This window comes from Orcinus orca, chromosome 14 (assembly GCF_937001465.1).
Source record: "Orcinus orca chromosome 14, mOrcOrc1.1, whole genome shotgun sequence".
Lineage (NCBI taxonomy): Eukaryota > Metazoa > Chordata > Mammalia > Artiodactyla > Delphinidae > Orcinus > Orcinus orca.
In genome coordinates this window covers 10429095-10452226 of record NC_064572.1, presented here as the reverse complement: position 1 = coordinate 10452226, position 23132 = coordinate 10429095, and the positions used below count along the sequence as shown (strand labels likewise).

Below are 23132 nucleotides of genomic sequence, written 5' to 3'. Positions count from 1 at the left end.
CCTCTGTTTATTTTAATTATTCAGAGTTCCCCCCAACCACTAAAAATGATAAGATGGTAAATGAACATTTATTGAACCCTAACTCTAAGCCAGGCATTCTGTTAGGTACTTGAAATACTAAACTGTTTAAGACACAGCACCTACTCTTGACAACCTCACAATCTAGCGGGAAGATTAGTATTTAAATGAATACTTGCTCTGGTGTGACAGGTATTATAATTGTAGAATTCACAGTGTACAGTAATGGCTCAAAGGAATAACACATTTTGCCTCAAATCTGAAGGTGATATATACAGAATGCAGGCAGAAAGTGGGGTGCATGGTTTATAAATAATTGAAAAACAATAATAAATCCAATTAAAAGTTGGACTCCTTTTTATTATCATCATATGCTGACAGTTCTAAACAGTGCCAGTGTTAAACCCTCCTCCCACTGAGATGGACTTCGAATGCCCTGCCCCTGGCAACCATTGGTGGTGATTGTATTGGGAGCAGCGAGGGGGTGGGGAGGTGGCCAAGGAAAGCTCCAGATGGCAGGATGACAAATTCTGGAAAAAGATGAGGAGTTTCTCAAGTAGGAAATATGGAAGGGCATTCCAGGAAGGCCCCCAGCACATATATAAAGGCATATTAAACAGCATACTTGACTGCAGTACAGGGGGAAATAGAAGTTATTTTCAATAGATGGTGATGATCCATTAGCTATCCATATGGAAAAGCCATCAGTCTCAACTCCTATCTTGTAAGTGTATTCTACACCATAATCAATTCTAGGTAGCTTGCAGATCTCAATGTGAAATGTAAAACAGTTAAAGTTTAGAGGAAAGTAGAAGGTGGCCATGATCTTTGTCTTTTAAACAGAACACAAAAGTCTCTAAAAGGAAAGATAAATGAGAACTTGGAGCACATTAAAATTATTTCTTTTTTACAAAAGATACTATTAGGAGAGTTAAAAAGCATCCCACAAAATGGGAAAAGATTTTCCCAATGCATATATGTGACTAAAGACTCACACCTAGCATGTATAAAGAACTCTTAAAATCAGGAAGGAAAGACATATAATTCAATAGGAAAAAGAACCAGGCAATAGACATGAAGAACCACTTTACAAGAGTGTATATCCAAATGGCCAGTAAACACATGAAAAGGCACTCAGCTGCATTAGTCATTAGGAAAATGCAAAGTAAAACCATAACATGATACCACTGGACACCCACCAGCGCAGCCAAAAGGAAGGAGGGGGAAAATGTTTTGGCAAGGATGTGGAGCAAATGGAAGGAAAGTTTCGTGCTGTTTGTGGGCGTGTAAATTGGCACAAGAACGTTGGAAGATTGTTTGGTGGCACCTCCTGGGCCTTCCTATATGCACAATTAATAACCTGGTGATTCCACACCTAGATATATACTCCACAGAAATGTCCCGTGTTTACCAAAGGACATATAAAGAATGTTCATAGCAGCACTCTTCACAATAGATACTGGAAACTAACCAAATGCCCATGAACAGTAGACTGGAAAAATTCTCTGTATATTCATGTAGTAGATGACTATATGGCAGTGAGAATGAACAAATGACAACTGCACACAAAAATGTGGAGGAATCTTACAAACAATGCTGAGCAAAAGACACACAAGAATAGTAGTCAAGACAAGCCTCTTAGATAGCCTCATCCACCAGAGGGCAGACAGCAGAAGCAAGAAGAACTACAATCCTGCAGACTGCGGAACAAAAACCACGTTCACAGAAAGACAGACAACATGAAAGGCAGAGGGCTATGTACCAGATGAAGGCACAAGATAAAACGCCAGAAAAACAACTAAATGAAGTGGAGATAGGCAACCTTCCAGAAAAAGAATTCAGAATAATGATAGTGAAGATGATCCAGGACCTCGGAAAAACAATGGAGGCAAAGATCGAGAAGATGCAAGAAATGTTTAACAAAGACCTAGAAGAATTAAAGAACAAACCAACAGAGATGAACAATACAATAACTGAAATGAAAACTACACTAGAAGGAATCAATAGCAGAATAACTGAGGCAGAAGGACGGATAAGTGACCTGGAAGACAGAATGGTGGAAGTCACTGCTGTAGAACAGATTAAAGAAAAAAGAATGAAAAGAAATGAAGGCAGCCTAAGAGACCTCTGGGACAACATTAAACGCAACAGCATTTGTATTATAAGGGTCCCAGAAGGAGAAGAGAGAGAGAAAGGATCCAAGAAAATATTTGAAGAGATTATAGTAAAAAATTCCCTAACATGGGAAAGGAAATAGCCACCCAAGTCCAGGAAGAGCAGAGAGTCCCATACAGGATAAACCCAAGGAGAAACACTTCGAGACACATAGTAATCAAATTGGCAAAAATTAAAGACAAAGAAAAATTATTGAAAGCAGCAAGGGAAAAACGACAGATAACATACAAGGGAACTCCCATAAGGTTAACAGCAGATTTCTCAGCAGAAACTCTACAAGCCAGAAGGGAGTGGCATGATATACTTAAAGTGATGAAAGGGAAGAACCTACAACCAAGATTAATCTACTCCGCAAGGATCTCGTTCAGATTCGATGGAGAAATCAAAAGCTTTACAGACAAGCAAAAGAGAATTCAGCACCACCAAACCAACTCTACAACAAATGCTAAAGGAACTTCTCTAAGTGGGAAACACAAGAGAAGAAAAGGACCTACAAAAACAAACCCAAAACAATTAAGAAAATGGTCATAGGAACACACATTTTGATAATCACCTTAAACGTGAATGGATTAAATGCTCCAACCAAAAGACACAGGCTTGCTGAATGGATATAGAAACAAGACCCATATATGTGCTGTCTACAAGAGACCCACTTCAGACCTAGGGACACATATGAACTGAAAGTGAGGGGATGGAAAAAGGTATTCCATGCAAATGGAAATCAAAAGACAGCTGGAGTAGCAATACTCATACCATAAAACAGACTTTAAAATAAAGAATGTTACAAGAGACAAGGAAGGCCACTACATAATCATCAAGGGATCAATCCAAGAAGAAGAAACAACAATTATAAATATATATGCACCCAGCATAGGAGCACCTCAATATATAAGGCAACTGCTAACAGCTCTAAAAGGGGAAATCAACAGAAACACAATAATAGTGGGGGACTTGAACACCTCACTTACACCAATGGACAGATCATCCAAAATGAAAATAAATAAGGAAACAGAAGCTTTAAATGACACAATAGAGGAGATAGATTTAATTGATATTTATAGGACATTCCATCCAAAAACAGCAGATTGCACTCTCTTCTCAAGTGCCCACGGAACACTCTCCAGGATAGATCACATCCTGGGTCACAAATCAAGCCTCAGTAAATTTAAGAAAATCGAAATCATATCAAGCATCTTTTCTGACCACAACACTATGAGATTAGAAATGAATTACAGGGGAAAAAACATAAAAAACACAAACACATGGAGGCTAAACATTACGTTACTAAATAACCAAGAGATCACTGAAGAAATCAAAGAGGAAATCAAAAAATACCTAGAGAAAAATGACAATGAAAACACAACAATCCAAAACCTATGGGGTGTAGCAAAAGCAGTTTTAAGAGGGAAGTTTATAGCTATACAAGCCTACCTCAAGAAACAAGAAAAATCTCAAATAAATAATCTAACCTTACACCTAAAGGAACTAGAGAAAGAAGAACAAACAAAACCCAAAGTTAGCAGAAGGAAAGAAGTCATAAAGATCCGAGCAGAAATAAATGAAATAGAAACAAAGAAAGCAATAGCAAAGATCAAAATAACTAAAAGCTGGTTCTTTGAGAAGGTAAACAGAATTGATAAACCATTAGCCAGACTCACCAAGAAAAAGAGGGAGAGGACTCAAATCAATAAAATTAGAAATGAAAAAGGAGAAGTTACAACAGACACTGCAGAAATACAAAGCATCCTAAGAGACTACTACAAGCAACTCTATGCCAATAAAATGGACAACCTGGAAGAAATGGACAAATTCTTAGAAAGGTATAACCTTCCAAGACTGGACCAGGAAGAAATAGAAAATATGAAAAGACCAATCACAAGTACTGAAATAGAAACTGTGATTAAAAATCTTCCAACAAACAAAAGGCCAGGACCAGATGGCTTCACAGGTGAATTCTATCAAACATTTAGAGAAGAGCTAACACCCATCCTTCTCAAACTCTTCCAAAAAACTGCAGAGGAAGGAACACTCCCAAAGTCATTCTCTGAGGCCACCATCACCCTGATACCAAAACCAGACAAAGATACTACAAAAAAAGAAAATTACAGACCAATATCACTGATGAATACAGATGCAAAAATCCTCAACAAAATACTTGCAAGTGGAATCCAACAACACTTTAAAAGGATCATACACCACGATCAAGTGGGCTTTATCCCAGGGATGCGAGGATTCTTCAATATACACAAATCATTCAATGTGATACATCATATTAACAAACTGAAGGGGAAAAACCATATGATCATCTCAATAGATGCAGAAAAAGCTTTTGACAAAATTCAACACCCATTTATGATAAAAACTCTCCAGAAAGTGTGCATGGAGGGAACCTACCTCAACATAATAAAGGCCATATACAACAAACTCACAGCAAACATCATTCTCAATGGTGAAAACCTGAAAGCATTTCCTCTAAGATCAGGAAGAAGACAAGGTTGTCCACTCTCACCACTATTATTCAACACAGTTTTGGAAGTCCTAGCCACGGCAATCAGAGAAGAAACAGAAATAAAAGGAATACCAATTGGAAAGAAGAAGTAAAACTGTCACTGTTTGCAGATGACATGATACTATACATGGAGAATTCTAAAGATGCCACCAGAAAACTACGAGAGCTAATCAATGAATTTGATAAAGTTGCAGGATACAAAATTAATGCGCAGAAATCACTTGCATTCCTATACAGTAATGAAAAATCTGAAGGAGAAATTAAGGAAACACTCCCATTTACCATTGCAACAAAAAGTATAAAATACCTAGGAATAAACCTACCTAGGGAGACAAAAGACCTGCATGCAGAAAACTGTAAGACACTGAGGAAAGAGATTAAAGATGATACCAACAGATGGAGAGATATACCATGTTCTTGGATTGGAAGAATCAATATTGTGAAAATGACTCTACTACCCAAAGCAATCTACAGATTCAATGCAATCCCTATCAAATTACCAATGGCATTTTTTACAGAACTAGAACAGAAAATCTTAAAATTTGTATGAAGACACAAAGACCTCGAATAGTCAAAGCAGTCTTGAGGGGAAAAAACGGAGCTGGAGAAATCAGACTCCCTGACTTCCGACTATATACTACAAAGCTACAGTAATCAAGACAATATGGTACTGGCACAAAAACAGAAACATAGATCAATGGAACAATATAGAAAGCCCAGAGGTAAACCCACGCACGTATGGTCAATTAATCTATGACAAAGGAGGCAAGGATATACAGTGGAGAAAAGACAGCCTCTTCAATAAGTGGTGCTGGGAAAACTGGACTGCTACATGTAAAAGAATGAAATTAGAACACTCCCTAATACCATACACAAAAATAAACTTAAAATGGATTCGATACCTAAATGTAAGACTGGACACTATAAAACTCTTAGAGGAAAACATAGGAAGAACACTCTTTGACATAAATCACAGCAAGATCTTTTTTGTTCCACTCCTAGAGTAATGGAAATAAAAACAAAAATAAACAAATGGGACCTAATGAAACTTAAAAGCTTTTGCACAGCAAAGGGAACCATAAGCAAGATGAAAAGACAACCCTCAGAATGGTAGAAAATATTTGCAAATGAATCAACGGACAAAGGATTAATCTCCAAAATATATAAACAGCTCATACAGCTCGATATTAAAAAAACAAAGAACCCAATCCAAAAATGGGCAGAAGGCCTAAATAGACATTTCTCCAAAGAAGACATACAGATGGCCAAGAAGCACATGAAAAGTTCTTCAACATCACTAATTATTAGAGAAATGCAAATCAAAACTACAATGAGTGGCTTCCCTGGTGGCGCAGTGGTTGAGAGTCCACCTGCTGATGCAGGGGACATGGGTTTGTGCCCCGGTCCCGGAAGATCCCACATGCCGCGGAGCGGCTGGACCGTGAGCCATGGCCGCTGAGCCTGCGTGTCCAGAGCCTGTGCTCCGCAACGGGAGAAGCCACAACAGTGAGAGGCCCACGTACCGCAAAAAAAAAAAAAGAAATAAAAAAAAAGAAAAAGAAAACTACAATGAGGTATCACCTCACACCAGTTAGAATGGGCATCATCAGAAAATCTACAAACAACAAATGCTGGAGAGGGTGTGGAGAAAAGGGAATCCTCTTGCACTGTTGGTGGGAATGTAAACTGATACAGCCACCATGGAGAACAGTATGGAGGTTTCTTAAAAAACTAAAGGTAGAGCTACCATATGACCCAGCAATCCCACTACTGGGCATATACCCAGAGAAAACCACAATTCAAAAAGACCCATGCACCCCAATGTTCATTGAAGAACTGTTTACAATAGCCAGGTCATGGAACCAACCTAAATGTCCATCGACAGACGAATGGATAAAGAAGATGTGGCACATATATACAATGGAATATTACTCAGCCATAAAAAGGAACAAAACTGGGTCATTTGTTGAGACGTGGATGGATCTAGAGACTGTCATACAGAGTGAAGTAAGTCAGAAAGAGAAAAACATATTGTATATTAACTCATATATGTGGAACCTAGATAAATGGTAGAGATGAACCGGTTTGCAGGGCAGAAATTGAGACACAGATGTAGAGAACAAACGTATGGACACCAAGGGGGTAAAGTGGTGGTGGGGGGGTGGTGGTGGGATCAATTGGGAGATTGGGATTGACATGTATATACTGATGTGTATGAAATTAATGACTAATAAGAACCTGCTATATAAAAAAATGAAAAAAAAATAAGATACAAGAATATATTGTACAACGCAGGGAATACAGCCAATGTTTTATGTTATAAAAAAAGAAGAATAGTAGGCAAAAGTAAGTAATGGTGTTCAGGGATTTGACAGTGGTTACCTTGTGGGGCAGTGACTGTAAGCAGGCATGGGGGTGCTTTGAGGCTGTTTCTTAAGCCAAGTGCTAGGGACACAGCTCTATGTGTGTGTATTTTATGCATGTGTCTTTGTATAGAAGAGTTAAACGAAAAGGTTTTTAAAAATCCAGCATCGATAATTTAGGTAACCAGTTCAGTATAGAATGTAGGTGGAAAACTGATAGAAGATGATTACGTAGAGTTACAAAGCAGCAGAATATGGAAAGCCTATATGCCGTATTAAGGCATTGTACTTGGTGTATGGACAGACACAGTGGAGAACAGTGAAGGCTATGAGCTATACCATGGCTAGATGTGCATTTGAAACAGATCTTTGGTGGCACCAGGACAGAAAAACAGATGGTCTATAAAGAAACTGGAGCCAAGGAGATCATTCATTTACTCAACCGATATTTATTGAAGGATTACTGTGTCAACATGGGGGATATGGCAGTGAACAAGACAAAGTCCTTGCCCTCATGGAGCTTACCTGGTAATTGGGAAAGCAGATGATAAATAACACACAAATAAAGACACAAATAAGATACCAAATTGAGATGTTTTATAAAGAAAAATTTATTACAGTAAAGAAATCGTGAAAGGAGCAGGCTGTTTTAGATATGGTGGTCAGGAGAGGACCCATTAAGGATGTGGCACTTGAGCAGAGACCTAAACAGGATGAGGGAGTGAGTCATAAAAATATCCAGAGAGGAGAGTCCCAGGCAGAAGGGACGGCAAACACAAAGCTTCTGAAAGGGAAAAAACTTGGTGTATTTAATATTCAAGGAACATCACTGAGGAGGAGAGAGCATAATGGAGAAAGCGGTTGGAAATAAGATCAAAAAGGTAACAAGGTGCCAAATCATAAGGGTCTTTTAAAACATGGTAAGGACATTAGATTTTCTATTACTCAAGAGATAGCAGGAGGCTAAGTATCATAGCAAATACCCCCAAATCGTGGTGGCTTATTAGCAAAGCAAAAGTTTATTTTTTGTTCATGCAAAGTCCAGTGGGATGTGGTCAAAAGATTTTTCTTAGTCACTGTCCTTTGCATAGTGGTGGGTCATGGTCACTTGGGGACCAGGCTTCTTCAATATTAGGAATCCATCACCTTATGCTCTCAAGGTCACTATGGAATCCTAACATTCTTGAGCCAGCAGGTAGAAGGGAGAAGAAGCATGGAGTACCATGCACCCAGTACTTAACCAGCTGACCTGGAAGTGACACAATTCTGCTCGCATTCTCTTGGCAAGAACAAGTCACGTGGTCCTCCTGTACGCAAGGAATAACCAGGAAATGGAATCCCCAGCTGGGCAGCCACTTCCCAATATCAGCTCCATAAAAAAAGGGGAGTGTGACTCTTTGGAGATCAGCTAAATGAAATTTCTTTGTTGCAGGTTCTATCATAATTAGGATGAAAAGCCATTGGAGACGCACTAATAGGGTAGTAACGAAGTCTTAAAAATCCCCCTGGCTGCCGGCTGGATTATAATCTGTGGCTGTGGGGACATTAAAGAAGCAAGGAGACCAGTTTTAAGGAAGTTTCTTTAGGTTAGACATGATGGTGACTTGGACCAGGGTGATAGCAGCACAGGAGGGAAAATGTGGTTGAATTTGGGATAGATTTTGAAGGTGGAGCCAGTAAGATTTGCCTATAGGTTGGATATGTAAGATATGAAAGAGACTAAGGAAAGGATTTTGGCCTGGAAAAGTAGGTGACTGGGAGGTGCCCTTTAATGAGATGATGCCCAAATGGCATCTTGCTTCTCAAATGTCATCTTCTTAGTTATGCCTCCCAGGCCACCCTGTTTTACACTGTAGCCCACGTGAACACCAGGAGCTCTTCTCTCTACTCTGTTCTTTCACTCATCACCCATCCTTCATAATATACTGTGTAATTTACATATTTATCACTGTTGATTGTTTATTGTTCGTACTGGAGTGTAAGTTCCATCAGGGCAGAGTTTTATAATGTTTTGGGCGCTCATTTTCCCACGTGCCTAAAAAAAGTGTCTGGCAGAGTCGTCTGGCTCATGTGTGGAATGAATGAATGGTGGACACGGGAGGAGTAGGTTTAGGTGAGAGCATGGAATGAAGGCCTTTGCTCGAGATGCTTATTAGACATTCAAAATATGTTGGATAGTTGGATATACTGGTTTGGAGTCCAGAAAAAAGGTCGTGCATGGAGATGTATTTTTGTGTGTGTGTGGGGTACGCGGGCCTCTCACGGTTGTGGCCTCTCCCGTTGCGGAGCACAGGCTCCGGACGCTCAGGCTCAGTGGCCGTGGCTCACGGGCCCAGTTGCTCTGCAGCATGTGGGATCCTCCCGGACCAGGGCACGAACCCGTGTCCCCTGCATCGGCAGGCGGACTCTCAACCACTGCGCCACCAGGGAAGCCCTGGAGATGTATTTTTAGTAGTCAAAAGCATATTGACAATAGATTCTTAAGGCCATGGAACTGGATAAGATCATGTAGGGAATTATGAGAAGTCTGGAATAATTAACTGGGTCAGACACTGCTGGGAGGTTAAGTTGAGGACTGAGACTGACCATTGGATAGCAACGTGAGGTTCTTAGCAAAACAGTTTCATGGAGCGGTTGGGATGAGACTCTGATTGGAGTGAACTCAGAAGACAAAGGGAGTTTAAGTTGTGGAGAAAGCGAGTGTAGCCAAAATTCTTTTGAGAAATTATTACCAAGGGGTGCAAAGAAATAGGGTGATATCTGGAAAATATCCAGCATCTGGAAGGAAAAGGGTCAAGGGGGGTATGTCTTTTTTTAGGACAAAAGATATTACAGTGTGTTTACATTGTGATGAGGATGATCTAATAAAGAGAGAAAAAAACAGGTTATTCAGGAGAATGGGGGAGAACCACAAAAGGCCCTTAAGGAGTAAGAAGTAATGTTATACAGTGCACACGAATGATGGGATTAGGAAAGAGTGGGTTTATTTGGATAAAAGACAATTACAATTTTTTTAAGATTGAGGATCTGAACAGTGAAACTAGAAAGGAGGAGATAGATATGTAAGAAGTAAGCTCATTGAATCAACATATTCTAGTCCTGTATGGAGGAAGAACTTCTAGAACAGCAGTTCTCAAACGTGAGCACGTATCAGAATCACTTGTAGGATTTATGAAACACGGATTACTGGGCCCAGCCCACAGAGTTCTGATACAGCAGGTCCAGGATTGTATCTGAGAATTCGCATTTTTAACGAGTTGCTGGTGCCTCTCTCTCAAAGTACCATGTGGAGTCCAGCAACATCAGTATCCCCCAGGAGCTTATTAGAAATGCAGAATGTCCAGCTCCACTCCAGACCCATCAGATCAGATTCTGTCTTTTAACAAGTGATTTATTTGCATGATGAAGTTCGAGAATCACCGTTCTAGGATAGTGTTTTTCAGCCTTGTCCCCAGGTGATTCCAACATGCAGCTATGATTGAGAACAGCTGACTCAGGGCGACCCCAAGGTATATTGCCTGCGTGACTAGGTGAATGTGAAGGGTCATCAAATAAGATAAAAAAATTCATAAGGAGGAGCAGGTGTGTGGAGGTTGACAGAGTGCAGCTTTTGACACGCTGTATTTGAAGATTCCTGTGGGACATCAGCTGAAGCTCTTCAGTTGAGTATTTAGATCTTGAAGCTGGGAGAGGGATGGAAGATCAATCTCACTCAATGACAGATCTGAACGTCATCAGCATGGAAGTAATAATTCACATTAGGGGTGTTGAGGACCTCAGCTCAAGAAAATGAGAAAACTGGCAAAGAGGTCCAAGGAAGGCACATGAGCCAGGGTAGAAGAGAACCCTGCAGAGGCAGTGGGAAGAGCAGTGTGAAAGGTGTGAGCACAGGCAGGAGCTGGCAGGACGCAGAAGCTAAAGTGAGGGTTGTAGACAGAAGGAAGAATCAGTGATGTTTTCTGTCTCAGAAAGTTCCACTAAGGCTTCCCTGGTGGCACAGTGGTTGAGAATCCTCCTGCCAGTGCAGGGAACACAGGTTCTAGCCCTGGTCTGAGAAGATCCCACGTGCCACGGAGCAACTAAGCCCATGTGCCACAGCTACTGAGCTTGTGCTCTAGAACCCGCGTGCCACAACTACTAAAGCCCGCACGCCGCAACTACTGAGCCCTGTGCCACAACTACTGAGCCCGTGTGCCACAACTACTGAGCCTGTGAGCCACAACTACTGAGCCTGCATGCTGCAGCTACTGAAGCCCACACACCTAGAGCCCGTGCTCTGCAACAAGAGAAGCCACTGCAATGAGAAGCCTGTGCACCACAACAAAGAGTAGACCCCGCTCGCTGCAACTAGAGAAAGCCCACGCACAGCAACGAAGACCCAACACAGCCAAACATAAACAAACAAACAAACAAACAAACAAACAAACAAATAGATTTATTTAAAAAATAAGAAAGTTCCAGTAATGTAGACTGAAAAATATCAGTTATCTGTCATTTGGGAAATCACAAGTGGCCTTGCCATGCACAGTTCTGGGCAGGGGTAGCTGCAAAGCCGTGGGGCAGAAGTTTTAGCAGGAAACAGGAGACAAGGAAGTGGGATTGTCAGGCATGGACGACCGTTCCAAGAAGCTTGGCTGTGCTGAAAAGGACAGAGTGAGTGCTAGAAGATGTCAGTGGAAAGCAAGTTTTCAACTTGGCCAAGACCGGAATCTTGCCACTGGCCTTTAGGAAAGAGCCATTGGTTAGTCAAGGGGGAAACTACTGAATCAAGATGTCGGGAAGAATGGAAGCCAGGGCATCCGTGGGGTCAGCCTCAGTAGGAGCAAGGAGATGGGTATGAATATAGATAAATTTGTAGTTGAGGGGTTGGGAAGTGGGAAAATTTCCATTTAATAGCTTCAATTTTCTCTAGGAAGTAGGGGTCAAAGTCATTTGCTTGGAAAGAGTTGCGGGGGGATCTTGGAGATTTATTTTTTAAATTTTCATGTACTTTCACAAAAGATAAAAACTCCTATCTATATGTAAAATATATCATATACCTAGATTTAAAAAATTATGTATCATAAACTTCGTTCCTTATGAAATAACCCATTTCCAAACACTGACCAGGAAAGATTACTATTAAGAACACCCAAAGATGAATTCCTACCCGATATCCTTATTTTCAACCTTAATTTTCCTCCAGCGCTTCCTCCCTGTTTCACTTATAACTAAAATTAGTTGTTTTTTTCCTGATAATTTCTCGTTGTATCTCTCTTCTGCTTGTTAAGTTAATCATTGGGGTGTTCTTGCTGTTTCCCACGTGATGAAGTGTTTCTACTCTCTCTGTTCTCACCATTCCCATCTCATTCAAATTAATTCTTTTCCAGCAAGATTTCTGAATGCCAGACCTCTCCTTGTAATCTCAATGACATGAAGATAGCCTTTATGTTTTTGAGTTATAAATATAAGACATTCCTATATAGAAATGTAAACCATAAAGGAGGAAGTAAAACGTCAGTTCCCAATTGTGTGTGTGTGGGTGTGTATGTTTGTGTTGCTTTCTGTGACCCTTTACATAAAGTCCCAGTCAAAGTAGGTTGGAAAGCGGTAATCTGTCTCCTAACCCTGGAGAGGAAACCTGGAGGGGACGGCCTATTTTATGTCACTGCCATGTCTCTCTGCCCGGTGTGTGTCAGCAGTCTCTCTGTCATGAGCTGGCCCTTGTGTCATCCAAACGGCATAAAACGTACCTGGCTCTTTTGGTTTTTCACTGTAGATCATTGGGGGTGGAAGTTTTTTAAATGATAAATTGTTGAAGAATACGATTCCAGAAGTTTGATGGAGCCCCGTTCCCTCTTGGCAGATTTAGGCTTTGAGTCCTGCCATATCTGGTCCATTTGCCCAGGTCTCTGATGGTGAGTTGGGGTCCACCGCAGCCTCTCAGTTACTAGCAGACAGAGATCTGGTGGGGAGTGAGATGGACCCACCTGAGGACCTGAACCTGGTGTGTTCTCCCCACGGAGGTGGGAAGCACAGGAGAGCAGGGATGCAGTGTTTCCCATCCCCTGATACGATGGCCTAGGGAGTCCGTGCTCTGACCAATAGGACCAGCCTCTCCTCCCCAGAGAGAGAAGTGGTAAGAGATGGGTGAGAGTCACAGTGTTACCCCATCATGGGGAGGAGAGCTGGCTTCTCCGCCACGAGTAGTAGGAAGGGTGGGCGGGACACACAAAGCCGAGGACCAGAAAGATGAAAGCGGTCATTCGTGACCACACACTCGTGGATGGTGGAGTCTGAATACAAACCCAGATTGGTGTGACTTAAAACCTTAGCCTGTGTGGGACTGGACCTCACTTCCACAATGCCTCCTTCATTGTGAAGACTCACTGGAATGTAATACCTTTCTAGTGATAGGGGGTGTGGGTCAGCTTCCTCTTATGTATGTAGATGGCCAGGAATTTGATTGTGGATTCATAGACTAAAAACAGGCAGAGGAGAGCCTGGAAAGTAGCCCCAGACTCAGAAGCAACCCCAAGCTTAAGAGGGGATGGGCCCGTGAGATTGTTTCCCAGTTCTCCATCCTTCACTTTCTAGCCTCACTCACTCTGAGATGCCTTGATGTGATGTGACAGCTCATTTCATGGGTCCCAGTAATAATTAATATGGAAAAAAGCAATTGACTTGAAAAATGGGGAAACTGGTCTATACCGTATACTATTATTTAGGAACGCTGTAGAAACAAAGCTAAAAGTGCCTGCCTGGGAAGAAAATTGGTCCCTCTCGTCTGGTATCTGGAGTTCTGCAGCTCTTGAATGAAGGGGAGGGCGTGGGTCTTACTTATTACCACATATACTTAAAGAAAAATAATTTGATCAGTGGCCGTTCTAAGTGGTTTTTGTGTATCTTTCAGATGTCGCCCATTTAATGTGGTTTGAAAGACTCTATGTTTGGCTTCAGTGTTTTGAAAAATACATCTTGTACCCAGCAATCATTTTGAATGCCCTTACTACGGATGCATTTTCAATAAGCAATTACCGGAGACTTGGTACCCAGTAAGTGGATAACCGTTTATTCTCATCATGATTTGGATCACCACGTTTTCAAAATCGAGTGGGTTTCCTCTGAACAGGCTGCAGCAGAAGCCAACTTCTGTCTACCAATGATGGGCCACATAACAGTAAGCCATGGTGGTCTCCAACTCGCTGGAGCTAGGTGGTTATTGTAGAGGGACTGGGGGGCAAACGAAGTTAGATCTGCTTGGAGTGATCTTGTGCATAGACATCAGTAGATTTGAAAATCACCCTGCAAACGCTTAGTCAGGAGCGTTAAGAAGATGACCGAAGTGCAGTGTGATGCCAGGGTTCCTGGCATTCCATCCGTCGTGCTTAGAGCTTTATTATGAAGTACCTCTAGCACTTCACGCAGCAAAGACTCGAGCATTTTGTGTTTGAGGGAGGGGGAACTTAATCGCTGTTACTGCTCTCTTTGCATTTCTCAGGAAAAGCCTCATAATTTAAAAAAATGGACCACAGAGAGACTTCATATCCTCAAGATGCCCGTTTTTGCAACGCATTAACAGCGTATAGCTGAGTTAGTGGTTTCATGTTTTAAAAGGAACTCTGAAATTACAAACGGAAACCTACTTGATAATTTGTGGATGTGTTGTTCTGACAAAAGGTTGACATTTCTGTTCAAATAAGTTCATAAAGGAGGATGATGTGAAAGAGATTCCTTCCCAGATTTGCATATGAGTCACTTTGCTTAAACGTTACGTGCCCAAGTCAACCCTGATTCATAATCCCAAGCATGCCTCCTCTTCCTTTTGGGCTGTGATGAGGACAAATGAATTAATGTTTGCCCAAGATGGAGCAAACTCAGGTAGAAGGCACGCGAGTTCTCGGCTGGACCTTGAGTGGATTCCTAGCCGCACGAAGCAGACACTAAATGAAACGACCCTACAACCTTCCTGTCTTTATCAGACTCTGCCTTCCTTCCAGTCTAGAACTGTGTCAGTCAGACCAGGGCAGGAAGTCCATGCCCTTTGGTATTTAAAATCCTAGACTTCGGATCCAGGGATGAAAATTAGTCTCACTGGATGAAGAAGGCAGGTGATGAGGTTACAGACCTCTTGTATAGTTTGAGTAGGGCCCCATCCCTGAGCTAACCCTACCTCTAGAACACTGAGTGCTTTTCTAGTAAGCAGGTGTTTCCAGTGTGGTACCATCTTGGCTGACCCCGTGACGACATTCTGAAACAAGGCAGATCCCCAGTTTTCAGAACAAGGACTCACAGTCAGAACCACAGCAGTCACACATGTATCGGTGCTGCCCAGGGATAGCGAGCTAAAGGATTGAAAGTCCTCGCTTCCTAACACTAGGACTAGGGCTTCAAGCTAAGACTGCCAGCTGAGGCCAGGCAGCTCTGGCTGTTGCCAGAGGATGGATGCATGGGTTGGGAATTACGCAGAGTCAGATAAACAGTTCAGAGAGAGTCTACTTTGAAGTAAAATTAATCTCTATCCCCTGTCATTTTTTTCCAGACACTAAAGTCAGAAGGTAGCACCTCACCCGTGTACCTCCAAATAATCTTGATTTGATGATACGAACAGAATTCTTTTGCTTGGAGCCCTAAGTTGATAACTCCTTTATATTCTTGAGGCATCCATCTGACAACTTAAAAAAAATCTCTCAGGATTTCAAGCACCCCACTAGACCAGCTGTTCTCAGACAGGATGACAGGAGGCCATATGTCAGCATCACCTAGAGACCTGTTTCAAACTGTGTGAGCCCAGCCCACACCCTGCCCTCATTGAGAACCATGGGACCAGATAGTGAACTCGTCAATGACAGGCACTGTTTCTTTTTCAGCTTTCAGTGCCATCGGTCCAGTAAGTGGTAGAAGGATGGATGGATGGATGGATGGATGGATGGATGGATGGATGGATGATTGATTGAGTGGGGGGCTGGTACATGGTGAGTGGGTGCATCATGATAACTGGTTAGGTATTTATATTTCCCAGCCTGATCTAAAAGGATGCTTTGCACCTGTCCCAGGCCATTGTTCCCGGATTGCTACCTAATCCTTTATAAGACCTTTAGCTAAACCTACAACAATCTATGAATCGTTGAATGTAACCATTACAGTTGCAATGTTACAAGAGCCATAAACGTCACTCCTTAAGAGCTCTCTTAATCTTCACCAGTCATCATTAATAAACATAAAATGAATACTGTCCATTTTAGTCATAGTCACAGAAAACAAACTTTAGAGTTGAGCCTCATCTGGCTTTGGCCGAATAACCCGGAAAGTCACTGATCTCCTTTGAAAACCAGAATATCCCTGGTCTTGGGACACCTTACCCTTGGGATCCCACCAAGGGCTTTGGCTATGCCACAGAGATTCTTGGACCCGGGGCTGTTGTCAGAGGTGAGTGGACCTGCAGTCATGTTTTCGTACTGATTTTTCATCACAGGCGTTAGTTGTCCACTGGAGAAGGAAAGGGTCACGGAGCGGTGCTCAGCCTTGCTGCAGGAACAGAGTTTACTGAAGGTCTTACCACTCTCCCCAGACCCGCATGTAATCAAGGGCTACTTTTTCTCAGAAGCCAAATCTAAGCCCATCACACAAGGGCTTTGACCAGACCTCCTCAGATGCATCCTGGGACAGGGTGGAATCAATTGCTACACTAGGTCTGAAGGCATATAAAATATCAAATTGAGGCCAATGGAAGTGCTAACATTAGATCTTCCTGATGACAAAAATGACAGTTTTGTATTCGATAGATGCCAAGACTTGGGAAACACGTTTTGAATGCCCCAGTCCTGAGACAGGATATTATTAATGCTGATAAGGGTCTAGAGCTCAGGATCCCGCTAGGATTAGGGAAATTCAGGCCTGCCCCCTCACCCCCATTTTCTGTACTTAGAAAAAGAAAACCTCTCTTTGTGATGAACAACAGGGTCCTACTGTACAGCACAGGGAACTGTATTCACTATCCTGTGATAAACCATAAAGGAAAAGAATGTGAGAAAGAATACATATATGTATCACTGAGTCACTTTGCTGTACAGCAGAAACTAACACAACATTGTAAATCAACTGTACTTCAATAAAATTAAAAAGGAAAAAGGAAACCTCTCTTTCAAGTGCAACTGCTCCCTGGAAAGTATTGCCACTTTTGTCTTTCTTTTGAGTTCCCAAATAGGATGTTCTAATTGCGGGGACTCTGGCTAAAATGTGCAAGGCCTTCTTTCAGGAAGACCCCTCAGGGTGGTAGTGGCTTGCTGTGTCCAGCTCTTCTGAGCACTAAGCAGTTGCCTTCCCATCTCAAGGTGGGAAGATCATTGGCCTCACTGTCTGCTGGAACTGCACATGCTTCTGACACGTGTTAGTAACCCGACTCCCTAGACAGGAGCATTCAGGAGTTCAGTCCTCACAGCAAAGTCCTGCTGTTTCTCTGCCGGGCTGCCTCTGTCGTGCTCCTTAACTCAAAAGGCCTATGTCATGGGGGCCTGTGTCATGTTGATGATGGAATTTTCAGTGGAAAGAAAAGGGAGATCGGAAAGCTTATGTTTACAAAGACAGCAAATATGGTGGAAAACATTAGAAGTGAATATGTAAAGTAAAAATGGCATTATTGAGATAGTGGGATCGTTTTCCTCTTTTCAGAATTTAATATTAGCTATTGCTACGTCATTGATTCGGTGAGATTCTTTTGTAATAGAAAGGCTTACACTGAGCAGATGCTAACAGGGACAGCCTGCTCTGTTTTCTCACTTGCCACCAAGCTCCCCGTGGAACGTGGCAGTGCAGTAGTCCTTCAGATAAGCTCCAAGGGAGCTCTGTGTCCCGCATTGCAAAGTCCTGGGGACCATGGTGACGCTGACTCTAGTGGCAGAGTCTGTGCTGGCGAGTCCCTCGGGATGGAGTTTCACTCCTAGCTCCACTCTGTGTGAACGTACACTCAAACTCTGAGACGCAGTTTACTCCTCTGTACCACGAGGATAATAAAGGGCCCAGCATCTTGGCTTTTTGTAAAGGGCATAACGCACAGTAAACACTCAAGAAACGTGAGCCATTGTCGCTCACCTAGTAAGGTACGGGCTGTGAAGTGATCACTTCCTTTCTTTCCTTTTCAACAGCTGGGACATTTTCCTGGTGGTCATAGCGGGCATGAAGCTGCTGCGGACCTCCTTCTGTAACCCAGTCCACCAGTTTACTCACTTGGGCTTCACCGTCATCTTTTTCCATTTCGACTACAAAGACATTTCAGAGAGTTTCTTACTGGATTTCTTCATGGTGTCCATTTTATTCAGCAAGGCAAGTAGATTAGCTCTTTTCTTCATTTCAGTATGTAAAAGGTGCATTTCTCATCAAATGCTTTAAGAGTTTGAAACATTTTCTTTTAAAAACAATTAAGGCATGAATTTACATTGAATTACGTATGCGTGTCACACTCCTGCTGCCATTTGAGGAACATTCCCCATGGAATAGAAATATGCCATGTTATTTGCCAAAAATCACTAATTAAGATGAATTAGCCATTTGTGTTGCTTGAAATTTTATGACCTTTGTCTCTGTTAACAATCTCATTACGGAACTTCCTCGATCTCCAAAGGCTCTAAATTAAAGATTAGTCACCAGACTAATTTTTTTTTTTTTTTTTAATTTAGCATTTTGCCTCTTGAGGTAAAGTTTGAGATGTGGGACCCGAGGGCCAGGTCCCCTGGAGTAGTTTCTTTCCCTTGGCTTGTCTCAGGTCAAGATTTCATCAGCTGTGAATCCATCCATGGGCAGTGAGAAACCCTAATCACAGTTCAGGCAAATATATGGGAATGGCATCTAACGTTTAACATGAGGGAGATAAGGTCCTTGGGATACTGGTCTGAGTGTACGTGTTCTGAGCACCGTGACAAAGCTGGGGTGTGTAAACAGAAATTGGAAAAAGAATTTGGGAAACTCCTTCCTCATGCGCTCCGTTGAATACAGCAGCCATGGGTTTTCTGCCCTCGGATTGACTTAACTGTTCCCCCTTTTGGTTAATAATTTTTAAATTCTAAGTTTTTTTTTTTTTTTTTTTCCCTGAACTTCATTTTTTCACCCCTATCGATCATTTCTGTGAATTCCTCTCTTTATTACCTGTCCTTCACCTGGCTTCCTCTTTACTTGTTTTAAGTGACAAAAATTCAAATATTATAATTGTCTTATTACTTCAGCAGCCCTCCCCTGTTTTCCCATCTTATGACCAAGCTCTGGCTTTGGTCTTTTACCCACAAAGATTTGTTTTCTGTTTGTCTGAGTTCTGTTTGGTCTTGATAAGTTTATCCCATTTTTCTGGTGATTCAGATCACAGGCTTCCATAATCTGTTTTCCTTCATTATGTCTGAATGTCCCTGATCTCACATAATAAATGTAAAATTGTCTCCTATGATCTTGAAAGCATTGATGAAGTTATAAATTATTTTACTACTCACAGTGGTAAAAGCTCATTCTCAGATGCAAGATGGACTGGAACAGGTTGAATTCCTAACTCTGGCATTATTTACCTGTTGACCTGGGAATATTGATATTCCTTTCTGAAACGTTGTCTCCTGTAAAGTTGAAAATAATGATGCCCGTCTCACTTAGGCGTCAAGAGGATTGATTAACGTAAGTAGGAAAGAAGTTTTTAAGTAGCGTGTGCTTTCCAAATATGAGGCAGGACTTTTAAAGCCATGTTAAGTAGAAAAAGAGAAATTACACCCTGTTTAGGACGTGAAGGAGTGCGGCTGCTTCTCTGCAGTGAACTGTCTGTTTTCAGTAGCTTCCTGTGTAAGTGAAAAGTGCCAGGTAAACAAAAGCAGAGCAGAGAGGGGTGACTGAAATGAGTCTTCTAAGTGATTCCACATTGCAATAGAACAGGGATTTTCACTTGCTGGAGGGCAGGCAGCCTCCCCGCTGAGCTGCCTGCTGGTCAGCTGGGAGCCAGCTACTGCCGAGACGTCTGGTAGGTGCAGGTGTCCAGATCAAGAGGCTTGCTGGACGCAGAGGAAGGATTTATGCAGAGCTATTGTTCATTCTTCCTGTCCACGAGGGCACTTCGTACCGTCCTGAGCGTAATGAGTAGGGTGGGACCCGATGGGACATAGTCTGAAACTAAATCCGTAAAAACTCAGTGCTACAGACATTTGAGTTTCAGTTGCCATCATCTTTTTAAAGCACCAGTGAAAACACTAAAAATTTCAGGCAGAACCAGTGTGACAGTGTTCCCGTTTCCCCTAATTGAGAGAGCATGAGCACGTGTCATTTGAATAGTCGGCTTTTAGGCTGGGAAAAATAGCTGAGTCTAAAAGAAAAAAAAAACAAGTGAGACAAAAACTAAAAAAAATCAGCCTATAGCACGTCAGTCCTGACACACCCCTGACTCCGTCTATGGCTACTCACTCTTTATCTTGACAGAGCTGGTAGCAGGGCATTTTCTGGAATGAGAAACCGGATCTGATTCCGACAAAAAATACAGTTAAGGAAAGAGACAGCATTTGAGGTCTTCCGGGAAGGAAAAGCCAGTAGAAATTAGTGACAGAAAATGGTGGCAATGAGGGAGGTGACAGTTAATGTTTCTTGTAAAGATCCTGCCTGCTTACCCCAACTGCTGCTTCCTGTTCATTCTCCTCATTTTAAGACATCTTTTAAAAAATTGTCTCTATTAACATATTTCCTAGAGGCTTTCTAGACCTCCAGTATTTTTAACACATTTATTGGAGTATAATTGCTTTACAGTGGTGTGTTAGTTTCTGCTGTATGACAAAGTGAATCAGCTATATGTATACATATATCCCCATATCCCCTCCCTCTTGCATCTCCCTCCTTCCCACCCTCCCTATCCCACCCCTCTAGGTGGTCACAAAGCACCGAGCTGATCTCCCCGTGCTATGCGGCTGCTTCCCACTAGCTATTTTACATTTAGTAGTGTATATATGTCCATGCCTCTCTCTCACTTCGTCCCAGCTTACCCTTCTCCCTCCCAGTGTTCTCAAGTCCACTCTCTATGTCTGCATCTTTATTCCTGTTCTGCCCCTAGGTTCTTCAGAACCCCTTTTTTATTAGATTCCATATATATGTGTTAGCATACAGTATTTGTTTTTCTCTTTCTGACTTACTTTTCACTCTGTATGACAGACTCTAGGTCCATCCACCTCACTACAAATAGCTCAATTTCGTTTCGTTTTATGGCTGAGTAATACTCCATTGTATATATGTGCCACATCTTCTTTGTCCATTCATCTGTCGATGGACACTTAGGTTGCTTCCATGTCCTGGCTATTGTAAATAGAGCTGCAGTGAACATTGTGGTACATGACTCTTTTTGAATTATGGTTTTCTCAGGGTATATGCCCAGTAGTGGGATTGCTGGGTCATATGGTAGTTCTATATTTAGTTTTTAAAGGAATCTCCATACTGTTCTCCGTAGTGACTGTATCAATTTACATTCCCACCAACAGTGCAAGAGGGTTCCCTTTTCTCCACACCCTCTCCAGCATTTATTGTTTGTAGATTTTTTGATGATGGCCATTCTGACTGGTGTGAGGTGATACCTCATTGTAGTTTTGATTTGCATTTCTCTAATGATCAGTGATGTTGAGCATCCTTTCATGTGTTTGTTGGCAAAGTATATCTTCTTTGGAGAAATGTCTATTTAGATCTTCTGCCCATTTTTGGATTGGGTTCTTTGTTTTTTTGATATTGAGCTGCATGTGTATTTTGGGGATTAATTCTTTGTCAGTTGCTTCATTTTCAAATATTTTCTCCCATTCTGAGGGTTGTCTTTTTGTCTTGTTTATGGTTTCCTTTGCTGTGCAAAAGCTTTTAAATTTCATTAGGTCCTATTTGTTTATTTTTGTGTTTATTTCCATTTCTCTAGGAGGTGGGTCAAAAAGGATCTTGCTGTGATTGATGTCACAGAGTGTTCTGCCTATGTTTTCCTCTAAGAGTTTTATAGTGTCTGGCCATACATTTAGGTCTTTAATCCATTTTGGGTTTACTTTTGTGTATGGTATTAGGGAGTGTTCTAATTTCATTCTTTTACATGTACCTGTCCAGTTTTCCGAGCACCACTTATTGAAGAGGCTGTCTTTTCTCCATTGTATATTCTTGCCTCCTTTATCAAAAATAAGGTGACCATATGTGCATGGGTTTACGTCTGGGCTTTCTATCCTGTTCCACTGATCTATGTTTCTGTTTTTGTGCCAGTACCATACTGTCTTGACTACTGTAGCTTTGTAGTATAGTCTGAAGTCCGGGAGCCTGATTCCTCCAGGTCCGTTTTTTTTTTCTCAAGATTGCTTTGGTTACTGGGGTCTTTTGTGTTTCCATACAAATTGTGAAATTTTTTCTTCTAGTTCTGTGAAAAATGCCATTGGTAGTTTGACAGGGATTGCATTGAATCTGTAGATTGCTTTGGGTAGTATAGTCATTTTCACAATGTTGATTCTTCCAACCCAAGAAGGTGGTATATCTCTCCACCTCTTTGTATCATCTTTAATTTCTTTCATCAGTGTCTTATAGTTTTCTGCATACAGGTCTTTTGTCTCCTTAGGTAGGTTTATTCCTAGGTGTTTTATTCTTTTTGTTGCAGTGGTAAATGGGAGTGTTTCCTTAATTTCTCTTTCAGATTTTTCATCATTAGTGTATAGGAATGCAAGAGATTTCTGTGCATTAATTTTGTATCCTGCTACTTTACCAAATTCATTGATTAGCTCTAGTAGTTTTCTGGTAGCATCTTTAGGATTCTGTATGTATAGTATCACATCATCTGCAAACAGTGACAGCTTTACTTCTTCTTTTCTGATTTGGATTCCTTTTATTTCTTTTTCTTCTCTGATTGCTGTGGCTAAAACTTCCAAAACTATGTTGAATAACAGTGGTGAGAGTGGACAACATTGTCTTTTTCCTGGTCTTTGAGGAAATGCTTTCAATTTTTCACCATTGAGAGTGATGTTGGCTGTGGGTTTGTCATATATGGCCTTTATTATGTTGAGGTAAGTTCCCTCTGTGCCTACTTTCTGGAGGGTTTTTATTATAAATGGGTGTTGAATTTTGTCAAAAGC

The 23132-nt window shown here is 41.6% G+C and overlaps 1 protein-coding gene across 7 annotated transcripts in view; it reads left to right on the top strand.

Moving 5' to 3' along the window:
• The window catches only part of PCNX2 (pecanex 2), a 274063-nt gene that overhangs the window by 138108 nt on the left and 112823 nt on the right, over positions 1 to 23132 (top strand). For all 7 annotated transcript variants that reach the window (XR_007471226.1, XM_033408945.2, XM_049696787.1 and 4 more), the window contains 2 exons: positions 13958 to 14099; positions 18189 to 18366. Coding sequence is in view for 6 of the 7 variants with exons in the window: in XM_033408945.2 (XP_033264836.1) it covers positions 13958 to 14099; positions 18189 to 18366 (320 nt within the window). In the remaining variant the exon portion in view is untranslated. The remainder of the gene's footprint in view (positions 1 to 13957; positions 14100 to 18188; positions 18367 to 23132) is intronic.